At 39.7% G+C, this 13929-nt stretch overlaps 1 protein-coding gene across 1 annotated transcript in view; it reads left to right on the forward strand.

Annotated features, from left to right (window-relative positions):
• The window catches only part of IFT80 (intraflagellar transport 80), a 70092-nt gene extending 62325 nt beyond the window's left edge, over window positions 1-7767 (forward strand). Inside the window, exons 15-18 of the mRNA XM_072142910.1 lie at window positions 461-550; window positions 641-813; window positions 4302-4425; window positions 7610-7767. Of these exons, the coding sequence (XP_071999011.1) occupies window positions 461-550; window positions 641-813; window positions 4302-4425; window positions 7610-7732 (510 nt within the window). The 3' untranslated portion in view covers window positions 7733-7767. The remainder of the gene's footprint in view (window positions 1-460; window positions 551-640; window positions 814-4301; window positions 4426-7609) is intronic.
• Window positions 7768-13929: the final 6162 nt, after the last annotated feature.

Consider the following 13929-nt stretch of genomic DNA (forward strand, 5'->3'; position numbering starts at 1 on the left):
CCATTCATATCATGTGACCAGGGTGATGTCATCAAAGGTCCTTTATACATTTGCAAAATCTACCCCATGTATGTATTGATCATATGAAATTACAGCATGCCTTCTTGGACTTCTACTTCTCCCCATTCTCCGTAGAGGTAGATTTTGGAAATGTTAGTGGGTAAATCAACAAAGTTGATTTTATGGGGATGTGAGGGAAACCACGTTTAACTAAAAGAAGGTGGCATTTAGTTAAGAGGGTTCTATCTGAACCTGTCACTGGCTTTATTTTATTTTTTTAAGTAAATCACTGTTGAGTTCGAAACTTCACAGGTTACAGCTGTCTTCACTAGAGTAAATGGGAACCTGTCACTCTCTGTATTTTTAAACAATTTGCTGGCGGGTTCCCTTTAAATATTACAATGTTTTAAACATTTTATTATGTTGATGCCTGTGTCTTTCTCTATCTCCTTGCATGCAGGAGCAGACAACATGGGCTTGTTTAGCCGCTATGGCCATTGCGAATAAAGATATGTCCACAGCCGAAATTGCATATGCAGCTATTGGCGAAGTAAGGAAGAATACATAATCCCCCCTTAAATACCAGCACTATCTTGATGAATGTTGATGTTTTCTGCAGCGTCTACTATTTTTCTTGCAGATTGATAAAGTTCAGTACATAAATTCAATTAAAGATCTGCCATCAAAAGAGTCGAGATTGGCTCACATCCAGCTCTTCAGTGGGAACTTTCAAGATGCAGAGGCCATTATCCTGCAGGCTGGACTTATTTACCAAGCCATACAGCTCAACATTGACTCCTACAACTGGGAGAGGTAATGCAAACAGAAATAGGTCGTTGAACATCAGATCTAAGTAGAGGCTATGTATATTTTACAATAAAAGAAAATCACATTTTAAAACACCTTTTTAGTGGACCTAAAACAGAAATAAGATTATTAAAAGAAAAAACAACATTCTAGCAAATGAAGCTTTAAGGGAATTTTAGAATGCTATATAATCTTCAGGCATATACACAGTTGTTTTGTGTTGAATAAATTGCATGGGGAGGTGACTGACTGATATTTTAATATACTCACTCAATAAAGTTTACCAATTTACTCAATTTACCATTGGAACTAAACATACCTTGAGAATGATGTAGCTACACTGATGCAGAAACATATCTTGTTATAGTCCCTGAACTGAGTAGTTTTGCTGAAAAAACTATTATAAAATTATGATAATTAGGCTGTCTCTCCCCTGTGGTTGCCCTGGTGCTCTCCTCTTACCCTAATTATGCACTGTTTCAGAAAACACTGTATTCACTGTGTTGTCCTTGACAGTCAGAAGTAATCAATTGTCATCCAGCTCAGTTTGATTAGTCCTGTCTGGACAATTCAGGCAGCTCCTGTGTATGTGGAAGTAATGTGTTTATGTACAGCAGCCATTCTGCACCCAGCTTTCCAAAGGTCCTGAATTTTATAATTTTTTTCTAAGCAAAACCACTCAGTTCAGGGATTAAACAAGATATGCTGCATCACTACAGCTGTGTCGCTGCAGCATTCTCAAGGCATGGTTGGTTCCAATGCATTAAAACAAATGGTAGATTTTGTTTAAATTTAAGCTGTAGCTCACAGAATAAGTAGATATTTAGTTAAATAAAATACTTCTACTCAATCTCTTCCTGCAGTTGTGAATGTCAATATGCTTAGTTCCTATAACATGTAAGGATACTATGTGCATTCTGCTCAAATCCGCCTGCTCTTCTATATGCCACCCGCCTATAGAACACCATATTCAGTTTTTCTTGCTCTATAACATGCTATCGGCAGATGGAACAGTATGTAGTCTACATGGCTCCTTCTGCTCTCTAATACTATAATATGCTGCCTGTAAATCTAAAACTATGTAAAATTTGCTCAGCACCTTCTGATCTAAAACTTTTGTTGTCTGCCGATAGGACACCATGTATAATCTGTACAACTCCTCCTGCTTTATAACACGCTGCCTGCAGATTGGACACTATATACAATCTGCTCAGCCTTTCCCGTTCTATAATATGCTGCTTGCAGATGGGACACTATGTACAAACTACAGGCGGTCCCCTACTTAAGGACACCCGACTTACAGACAACCCATAGTTACAGACGGACCCCTCTGCCCACTGTGACCTCTGGTGAAGCTCTCTGGATGCTTTAAAATAGTCCCAGATTGCAATAATCAGCTTAAAATTGTCTGCAATGAAGCTTTATTGATAATTCTTGGTCCTATTACAGCAAAAAAATTTGAAACTCCAATTGTCACTGGGGCAAAAAAAAAAATTGTCGGGAACTACAATGATAAAATATACAGTTTCGACTTACATACAAATTCAACTTAAGAACAAACCTACAGTCCCTATCTTGTATGTAACCCGGGGACTGCCTGTACTCAGCTTCTTCAGCTCTACAACATTCTGCCTGCAGATAGGACCCTACATACAATCTGACCAGCTCCTTTTGAGTTATAACATTTCTCTCTGCAGATAGGACACTTTATATAATCTGCTCTGATCATCCTGCTCTATAACATGCTTCTGCAACATACCCCCACTGGGGCCTAGCCTTTCTCGTGACCTGGATGAAGCCAGGGCCCGGAATACATGATTGGCTGGCTGTTGCAGGTCCGTAGCCTGGCAGGTCTCCAGCAGGTGGTGTGTGCAAGAAAATGGAGGGAGAGGCTTATAGAATAGGTTTCTCCTTGGGGCAACCCTTGTGTGTAGATAGGGATCCCTGGAGGATGGGTAGCCCGTGATGGTGAACAGCCTAACCCATGGATCACACGGAGGCATGTTGGTGCAGAATAACTTATAGTTCTTTATTGGAACAGCGAACAGCAGGCAACGGCCTTAAACATCAGCAGAACTTCAGTTGGAAGGAGATAGCTGGACGGATCTAATTCCTCAGGAAGATGTGCTCACAGCCCGGTATGGTGGCTGGAGGATGGTTGGCTGCTTCAGCAGATTTCTGGTGCTGGAGGTCTGCAAGGGCCCCGTGGTTGCATGCTGGGCCTTAGCACTCTCTGGGCTCTCCCTGGAGAGGCCTCCGGGGAAAGCATCGAAAACCTTCCACACTGAAAGTTTCTATAACATTGGGGAGTGTCCAGGTCAGGGGATCATCCAACCAGCTTGCTCCTGACATTTCAATTGCAAAATAAACACTGATTGGTTAACCAGGTTAACATTGTTCCACAGTCAGAGACTTACAGCTGAATTACCATGATTCCACACTGGAAGCCCTCAGTGAGTTGATCACTCTCACAGATTAACCCTTTGTATGGAGGAGGATTTGATTTTCGCAACACCTGTTAAAGCTTTGCATTGGCAGGGATGTTGCACTTCCTGCAGATAGGACTATATGTACAAAATGCTCAGCCTCTCCTGCTCCATATAATGCAACATGCAGATTACATGACTGGTTCAATTTATTTTTGTATAACAAATTTTATCGAGACATCTGCTTGGAGCCGTTGCATGTGCTGATTCTTGGTCATATTTTTAGCTGAAAATCTGTCCTGATATTTCGGTGATCACACAGGTACATGGCGTGTTACAAGAGTGTTTTGATAAGTACTGTATACTGTAACAGTCCTTATAAGCCTATGTGCTTATTAGATGACAGTGACAGATTCTCAGCTTCTAGATTTAGATAAGAAAGTAGAATTTATAGACGAGAGGAATTTTCCTAAAACTCATTGACAACTACACAGTCTGCTCCTGGTTCTGTCCCCTGGGTACCACCAGGACCACATTTTCACATGATCAACAGGTGCCAGGTTTTTATATGGAATTTTATATGGCCTTCATACTGGAATTAAAACTGTAAACTATGGAGTGAAAAAAAACTTTTGTTGGTTAGGGTCTCAGCTAGACCCCCCCCCCCCTTCCCTCCTGCTGAGAAATGCCCAGGATACTGCTCATAAATTGCATTGCAGTTTTGAGGTGGTTTTAGGTGCAGTTTTGTTAAACAGGTGAAAGACATGAACTGAACGGGTGAATTTGTTTTTGAAGAGGAAGCCTGTTCCACAAATATCATTTACCTGTTAAATTAACAAAACCACACCTAAAACCACCTCAAAACTGATTGCAATTTTAACGGTTTTGTATGACTGCACCCATAGGGATAGGTGGGGCCTTGGTGAAGACCCTCGCTTGACAAACTCTTGTCACATCAAGAATTTGAATTTTAACAAGTTTAAAATGAATTTTTGGATGCAAACATTGTAACCTGCTTAATGTACTTGCTGTCACCCATTATAATAGAATAATGTATGTTTACTTTAGGGCCCTGGAGCTCGCCGTGAAACACAAGACACATGTCGATACAGTTTTGGCTTATAGACAAAAGTATTTGAACGACTTCAATAAAAAAGAAACTAACAAGAGATTTCTGCAGTATGCAGAAGGTGTAAGTAGATCTGTGCACTGATATTTGTATTTGCTCTACATCCTTGTCATCCTTGACTCAGGGGCACGTGGTCATCAGGATCCCCCAATATATTGTGTATAACTGCTGTACTTCTCTTTTATTCATTATTTTTGGAGTATATCACTATACCTGAACTTTTTAAACTTTTGAACCATTTTCCAATGTGTCCTTGTAGAGAGAAGATTAGAAATGATCAAAATAATGAATAATCTGGTTGTAGAAAAGTTTATTGCTTTTTTTAATGCAGTCATCTCTAAAAATTTATTTACTTTCCATAAGGTAGTGGAAGAGTCTGGATACCAGGCTACCGCACATTACACGCATTGATGTAAATCACCTTAGCCAAACTTTGTATAGCTATAGTCAGCAAGAAATTTCTGGAGATTTCAGTCTGTAACTAGCAATGGGTTATAGACTTACTGTGATATTAATGTTATGTCAATTACCTGGATTGCCAGGTTACTGCTTCTCTAAGTAGTCAGAGTATAGGTGGTAGTTGAAGTGGATGTGTCTTTAAACAACAATGCCAAGTACCAGGGGAGAATTTCCAGGGACAAGCTAAGGTTAGGGAGGGCAGCACAGGTCAAGTCTACCAGGTTTGTCATTAGAGATCCGCAGCACAGGAACCAAAGACAGAGTTGTAAAGCAATCGACGGTCATGGAAAAAAATGAACAATTTGCAGCACCACAACCCCTTTAGTTATGCCACATAACTAAGCACATTTCTTTTGGGGTGAGCAACCTATTGGAGCACTTCCAGCATGTGAGAACACGTAAGAGACCTGGCAGCTGGTGAAAGAGTAATGTTGGGGATCTCCCCCACCTACTTATTCTCTACTTTCTGTAGTCTCTTTCACCCTATACCTCCTTTTCCATATACCACCACCTTATTCCCAATTTAGGTGGCCCTCGCACCTTATGTCTCCATCTATGTAGCTCTCCCATCTTTCCTGTACGCCCCTGGCTTCACCTCCCACCATTTATTGCCGTGTGTTGTAAAATAAAAGTCAGATACTCCCCTCTCCTCTTTCCCTTGCAGCATTTCTCTTCTTTGCTGCACTTTGCAGTGGAAGAATATGAATGGTGATGCATGGAAGCGGTTGGCACTCCACATCCCATCGCAGTTAACTCTATCTACATACAGAGGTCACAGGTTGACAGACATTGGAAGGCCTGACTTGGCTGTTTAGGTGGTAGTTCTGCCGAGGCTGTGAATATAATATATAATATTTGACATGTACACCCATTAATGTTATGTGAATAGGTTCACATGTATACCTTTTAATATTCTAAATCTCCGCATACAATGTCACATACTGCAGTATGCCTGAATGGAGGTTATGGATTCAGTTATACATAGTTTATGGATTGGATTAATTTTAAATTAAGGATTGTTGTGTGACTCATAAATATGGAAAATTAGAAATCTTCTCAGTCCATGTTGTGTTTCCAGGACATTGAGATAACATTACTGCTTTCACCTTGTGCCGTGTTGTTCTAGCATTTCTAAATTTATGTCTGCACCTTCCTTAAGTGTATTAAGTAATGACTCAAGTACAATGATAACTCGTCTCTGCTTGCTTTATCTGTAGAAGATATCATCATTTCCCCTGATCAAGTCACATTCTGGCTGCATCCCTGTGTCCTTTAGAGAACCATCACTTAATCCTGCAATTCTCACATTTAGGCCGCGCTAATCTTGCATCTTTACTACAGTCAGCTTTCTATCCAAGATTGCCGTTCCTTTTATTGGAAAAGGTTATCTCTTTGATGTATGTTTAGTGCACTGTGCCGATGAAATAAAGATCTGCTAACTATTGACATTCCTGAAACACTCCCTTACGTTAGAGTCACAAACCCCCTCACATTTCGACATACCCACCTTTCTTCCTATTAACTTTTGTTCCCTTAGTAACAAGAGAAAAGCAAAATTCAATAAAACATTGACCATAATCACTCACTATTACTATGACATATATTCACATATACACCCGGTTCAGTATTTGTTATGTCCAGAACAAGCTAAAATTAAGTTGCTCATAGCCTCTCAACACAAGTGGTCAGAATACACCATTAAAGCATAACCTTTGTTTGAAATAATTTGTAATAATCGGGAGAAGTGTTGTAAGCATTTTTCTAATACGCTTCAATAAGAAATTCTACTTAGTTTGTTAAGAAACAGGCTGTGAAGTTCGTAACAACTTTAAGATCCAAACTCCAGGCACACTAGGGGTTTATTTTTGCCCTCCCTGTGTTTCTTCGCTCAGCTGTGAGCAGTGGCTTTTATTTTTTACTGCATGTAAATCCATCGATATTGGTTCTTCAGGCAATTGTGACCTATTCTATTGGTCGGGGGTAGCTACATTTCGCTGAGTGTCCTATCATCCTTATGGTTGCTTTCAAAAGGCCGATGGTACTTGTAAGGGTGCAGCCACACGTTCAGTTTTTCAGAAGCCAAAAGCAGGTGTGGATGATAATGAGTTTACTCCACTCCTAGTTTGGGAATCAAAAACTGCATCTGAAAACCTGAAAGTGTGGATGCACCCTCAGACTGTCTAACGTGTGTGTAAATGTCTTCATTGAAAGTTTTTCCTCTCTTTTTACAATCCCAACAAATACAACAAGGAGGGAGATATGGACATAAACTGCCGCAGGCAATAATGTTATACAGTGCTACAAGTATACATTACATCAGCAGGATAATTGCAAAATAATTACAGTTTTTGTGCTATGCCCTTACAATATTTGGATTTTAAATCCGTATTTAGACATAACTTTGGTTACATACTCCTCACCTTCCCTTCCATAAACCCCCCTCCCCTGCGAGCCAGCTCCTCCTCAGAACCACTTGGACCCAATCTTACTATTATGGATGACCCTACCATTTCCTATTTTTCCAATTATAACTGGTATTCTAAACTTTCCCTATTTGTACAAGGAACAACCAAGGCAGACCAGTTGTATATAAATTTTGGAATTCAATTCCTTTTCACATACTGACTCAGGTTTTAGTTGCTGCACATCATATGGGCCACATAAAAGAAGGCCGAGAATACATGAAAGTTGTGATTGTGTCACAACCCATTGAAAATGTGCAGTTTTTCTGCTCTAGTGATGTTTAAAATGTTGTAATCCTTCTCTTCATTTCTTGTTTGACGCTCAGGTTGAAGTAGACTGGGAGAAAATCAGAGCCAAGATTGAACTGGAACTTGTGAAGGAGAGAGAACGAGCGTCTACTGGGCCCCTAGGTCCCTCAACTAGAAGCAGCATTTCATTGCAGCACTGAAGTGAGCAATACAGTTCTGTATAAAACACGTGGGGTGCTGGAACCTGCAGGGAATCAGAAGATATGCCTAGGATACCAATATCCTTTATTCCTAAAAATAAACATACTGTATAGCTAGATTTTTGTTCTGTTTATGCTTTTTGCAGGTTCTTGCCTATTGATCAGGTAATGGACAAGTGTACAGATTGCTGATAGCTTGACTAGTGCAGTGCAGAAGATAAATGCTAATGGACCTAAAATATTATTCCTGAGCTCAGTTGTACTTTAATGTTTCGTATTTTAAGACCTTCAAGTTTTGACTTCTTTTTACACAAGGCCTTCAAGGTTAGACATTCTCTTCAGGGATATTTTACATAGTTTCCCCTGGAGAAATAATTCAGTTCTGACAATCACTTAATATTTAGCAAAATAATTAATGACTTTTACATCCTATATAATATTTCTCTACTTCTTACTATACACCTTCACATATAAATGTAATAATTGTCCTTCATAGGGAATAGATACAACTAATGCAGCATTTCAGTCCATTCAATAAGGTATCTTACTAGGGCACTGCATGATACAAGTAGCACGTCCCCCACTACTACTTCTTGTACGGAAACATTGCAGTGCAATACACAGTATAGTCTGTATATCTTAATGCTTTTGTTTGAATTCTGCACCAGTCAAGGGTAGGGGCTGTGGAGTGTGCCAGACATTTGGCAGCTTGTTACATGTGGCCTTTCCCTCATACAAGACATTATGTCACCGTTGGTTTGGTATATGTGTAATGGTCATGCTGTGAGAGGGGAGGGGGAGCAGCACGGTAGATATCTAATTGGCGTTTGCATTGTGTATTCTCCCCCTCTCCTCCCTGTAAAGTTTATACACAGCAATATGGAAGTTGCATTTTGGAACACCATTTTATATATAAGCTGTCAATGTTATTATCTGTAATTTATTTTGTATGTTACAATGTGTAAAATCTCTGTAATCTTATATATCATAATGTATATTTTGGTCAATATTTTTGTACTTTGTAACAAATAAACCTTTTAGACATTGCAGTTACTTGTATGTGCATTCACCCTTCTTTCCACATAACTGGTTTTATGTCTACAGTATATCAAGGGTCTAAAACAATATAAGCAACTATGAATAGGGAACATTATTTAATTTTTTATGGAGATTCAATCTTCAATAGTGCTCTCAAAATGATACAATTTATATGTATTTTGTGGACCTTTCAGTGAAATATGCCCACTTACAAAAAAGGACAACAACTACAAAGTTGATACGAAAATATATATTTACATGGGAGCTCAACCCGGAGGTTACCACAGGAGAAATCATTGCACAAAACATAACCGTAATCGCCAGCAACTTCACTGACAGCAATCTCCTATAAAATTATTAAGATTGTATTATAAACATATAGTCCATAGTGGAGAACAGTGTTGGTAAGTCGGAGGTGAAGTAGGTAAAAAGTATGGTAACTAATAAAGTGCTATAATACCGTATTTTTCGGATTATAAGGCGCACCATCAATGAATGCCTGCTAAAACGTCTAGGTTCATATATAAGGCACACCGGATTATAAGGCGCACCTGATTATAAGGATGAATGACCAGCAGGTGGCAGACCTGTGCATAGTTTTAGGCAGCTGTTGTCTGTAAGTACTGTTCATATATAAAGCGCACTGGACTTATAGTCCGAAAAATACGGTAGTGCCACAGTTGCTTATTTTTCCTACTTTACTATTAAGCTAGGCCCTGGTATCTGGCGGTGTATGGATTCCTTAGGTCGTATGGAATTAGGTTATTTTAAATTTAATTCCCTAGGAGATACCATAAATAAAGTGTGTGGTGCAAACATGGACGCAGGATGTGAATTACAGCCCTTTAAGAAGCCAGCAGGACATGCAAACTCGGTGACATCTCTGCCAGCCACCAGCATTACACATATTCGCTAAGCTTAATGCGCATTTACTCCTGGGAAGTTGGTAAGGGCTTGTGGAAAGAGGAAATAATACTTTACACTGCTTCCAGGTTTCTACACTCCTTTTTTTATTTGAAGGTTCTTAATGTCTTCCATACAGACTCTGTAGCTGCTCTCTGCTATAGCTAATTGATGGAGGTTATCCGTGAAGGACGCCCCTCTCTTAGATCAGAATAATTCAAGTGTTTTCTGAAGCAGACAGCTCCTAAGAGACTAAGCTAAAGGACACAACCGTGATATAGAAATTAACCTGACTGTATGTTTTCTTTCTTTTTAATATTCAGATGTATATAATATTTTATACAATGTATTCATATATTCACTAAGGCCACAAAGTATCAAATAAACAGTACACAATGCATTAAAATGTATGAGAAAATAAAAATACCTTACAATATAGAGCATTTATCATGTCTTATTACTGTATTACGTAGGGGTAACTCGCCAAATCTTATGTAGTTGCTGCTAATTGAACAATCACAATGCACATAATACCATTGATAAGGTAGAAGAAATGTTGTTTCCCAGTCAATACTAGAATCCATTAATTCTACTAATCTGACAGTGTCAAGAAATAAACTGTAAAAAGTAAATGGAGCTGCTCGGTCCAGTGACACAGTTTATATAGTCACCTTTCAGCCTTTCCCTGGCTGCCAGCCTGTTAGAGGAAGTGTGTACTGTGCAGTTTAGATTTTGTCTATTTTACTTTTTTCTATATGTAAAAGATAAAAACATTGGGGGAGACTCTTTATGCCTCCTCCACCAGATGAAGGCACATGAATCTCCCCCTCCCCGCGTTTTGCTTTTTCCCCAACCTGTGCACCACTTTGGGCTTGTCAGGACGGGTGGGCCCAGTCGTGAATACCCGGCCCGCCACATTGACCTGGATGCCCGGAAACCATTGCAGACTACAGCAAAAAACTCCAGTTCCGACTTGGTCTACAGACCCAAACTGGAGGAGTTTGTGTAAGTATTTACCAAGAGGCCGGAGCCTCTGGGTGAATATGATCACAGGGCAGGGGGGTGTTTAAGACTGGTGTTCAAAACCCCAGTCTTAAAGGGGTTGTCCGAGATCCTATGAAAAATAGATATCTGGTGGAGGGTGGGGGCTGATTAAAAAAAATAAACTTGTACTTACCTCTGCTGTCCCTCCCAGTGTCCTGTGCCATGGTCTCTCCGGGCTGTGCCCATGTTTGTTTACAAGGTGCACAGAAGCGGTGCTGCGCCTAGGTGGCCGGTCACGCTCACCAACACAATTCCCAGCACTGTATGGGAACCCGGAGGCACACCAGTAGGGATCGCGGAGGTAAGTATAAGTTTATTTTTTTAAGCAGCCTCCTGCCAGCCACATATCCATTGCTTCTGACCAGAGACTTTAACCATAGTGTGTTTGTTTTTTTTTTGTTTTTTTTTTAATAGGGGGCACACAACCACCTACAGGGGCTTTGCCGGTTTATTGGAAAGTCCCTGTGGGTCAGGTCTGCAGAACTCCACTGTTCACTCTCTTGTTTAGTGCACATTGGCAGTTCTGGACTAGCCTGAAGTGTACACAAAGAGACTGGGAAGAAGACAGTGCTTTATTATTATTATTATTATTAATGCTGGTTATGTTTTAAGTCTGGTGCTTGGTGCACACCCTACCCCACCCCGTAACATTCAAAGCGGTGCTTAGGGCAGAGAATTGTAATTTCCCCCAATAAGTTTTGATTTCCCAATACTCTACACATTAATAGAAATAAATGGTGGCCTGATCAACACAATGTCCACATATTAGACGTGTTTTGTGTCTAATGTACAACCTGTTCATAAAATGGAAAGAGTTAAGAGTTTTAGCAAGAAAGTGTCTGAAAAACCGCTTGGACCACTGGAAATCTGCCTTGTGATTATAGGTTTCAGCTACCGCTCGCACCAACCCTGATGGAACCGCAGATTTACAGAAGGAAAATGCTGCAGTCAGCTTCCCTGTCCTAGACTGGAGCAGAATAGCCAGGAAGCCTCTGCCTGTAGGGGGTTAATGTTCCCGCTGATTAGTTTGTGCCTGGTACATTTTTACATTTATATTACAGCCGCTATTGTAGTTATTTATGTGGAAGGATTACTATTCATAAGTGCATAAATTGTGTGATGCTTTCCTAGAACCGTTCCTGGAGACTATATACTTTTTAATTATGCCAGGCAAGAATAAACGTACAGATCTGGTTCATTACAGCTTTTCCACATCGCTGATTGCTTTTCCAATGGCCTATAAATAGCTTTGTACAGGATGTATAGTGCACATTTTTGTACACGACGGTCTATTGGAGAGTCTGAGGGGTGCCATACAAGCAAGAACACATCCTTATTAGTCGTGGAGGCAAACATTTTACAGGGATCAATACCTATTCTATTGCTGGCATGATCTAAACTATTTTCAGTGTATCAATAAAGGAATGGACAACCTGCATTTTTGTGAACCATTATGCAGCTTATCAATTTGCCCACAGAACTCATTTGCCCAGATTCTTGTATATAATAGGTAAAGAAAACAGCTCTCATCTGTCAGGCACTCTATTTGCGATTGTTCAAAAGTTGAGCGAGAAAAATAATGCAATAGGAGGGATACATGTTATTCTTATGCTTATTTGTCTTGCTTCCCCAGCTAATGGTTAGACAAATATGCATTCATGAAATAAGTAAAGGGAGTCCTATTTGAGTGGGAATATACAAACCTTTAGGTTTTTGTTAGACAGATGTTTTAGCAGAGAGTCTCATTCCATGTATAGTGAAGACTCTGATCCACAAGATGCCTCTATTTATGGGATTGGAGCCAGCATTCTGTTCCATTAAAGGATGCGGGAGCTACAGTATACAGTCAAGTTACTCCAGCTCCTCACTAAAGCTGATACGGCTCCTAAGATAGGGGTGAACGGTAAGATTAATTTCTTTTGATATACCCCCTTCTCGCAGCTCACACTTGACTGAGGGAATGGTTAACAATGTAACAGAGCTGAGTCAAACACAACCACTGTCTGTCTCTTTCAACATTCCAGCAAGTAATTGTATAGCATTTCCTACCCCTAACAATAAGTAAGCAGAAGTGTATATAACTTTAGATGAATATTGGCAGATGGTCCATTAATACTTGTTCTGTACCGGCAGCATGGTGGTAGCAGTGAGACCTATCAATCAGGAACAGGGGGCAGGGAACAATTAATATGCAGTGCGGTCACACGTTGAAATTAAAACTGCATTGCAAGACGGTTTTATGTGCAGTTTTATTAATTTAACAGGTGAAAGACATATGTTGGACAGTTTTCCACTATCACCTGTTAAATTAACAAAATTGCACCTAAAAACCACCTCAAAATTAATTACGATGCAGTTGTAGCTGCAACATGTGACTGCACCCTCACTTACTATTATTGACCTCATATCAGCTGATGAGTTTACAAAATTATTTTTTTAACATTGCAGCCATAGAGCCATCTAGAGATAAGGGCAAAACCTTTTTTATTAATGAAGTATTTATTTTGGGTGGGTTAATTTGAATTGCAGGTTCTATTTAAAGGGGTTAAGTATAAACTAAATAATGAATACTATAGCACCTTTTTAAATTTACCCCCATTTCAGTCTCGGCAGCAGTCATATGCAGTTTGTGGACAATATTGCAGAAAATGGTTTGCTCCACAGGGCATGTGACCACAACCAAGTTGATATCATATCTGGTCAAAAAATCGATCGGTAACAGTAGGGTCCTGGCAGTTTTTTACAACTTTAAGACAACCCCTATAAGATGTGTATACCCCTCTCATGGAAAGGTATAGCTGTTTGGCCATCAAAACTTTTCTCAGGAGACAAGTAGCTCTTCAACAAGATCCATATTTTTTTATTTAATCAATAGAAATATTATTTTTTTTAAAACTGATTGTAATGTGACAATATTTATGCATTCAGCATGAAGCATTAATAGCCCTCCTTGGTGTAGATAATTATACCGGAGAGCAATGAGATGTGTTCTCACTGCTTCCCATATTCTTATGCAGGCTCTACATTCACGCCGTGACTTCCACTGTGATTTTCTTGTTACACTGTGCCTGTTACTTGGAAGAAGAGAGCCTAGAGCCTGACTACCCATCTGAAAAATAAGATAAATTGCTGCATTTTATTCTCTTGTTCTGGTCGTGTATTTCCTTAAGCCTTGTATTGCCATGAAGTGGAATTACATTTTTCCGTCTGCA

The sequence above is a fragment of the Engystomops pustulosus genome, chromosome 3 (genome assembly GCF_040894005.1).
Source record: "Engystomops pustulosus chromosome 3, aEngPut4.maternal, whole genome shotgun sequence".
Taxonomy (NCBI): domain Eukaryota; kingdom Metazoa; phylum Chordata; class Amphibia; order Anura; family Leptodactylidae; genus Engystomops; species Engystomops pustulosus.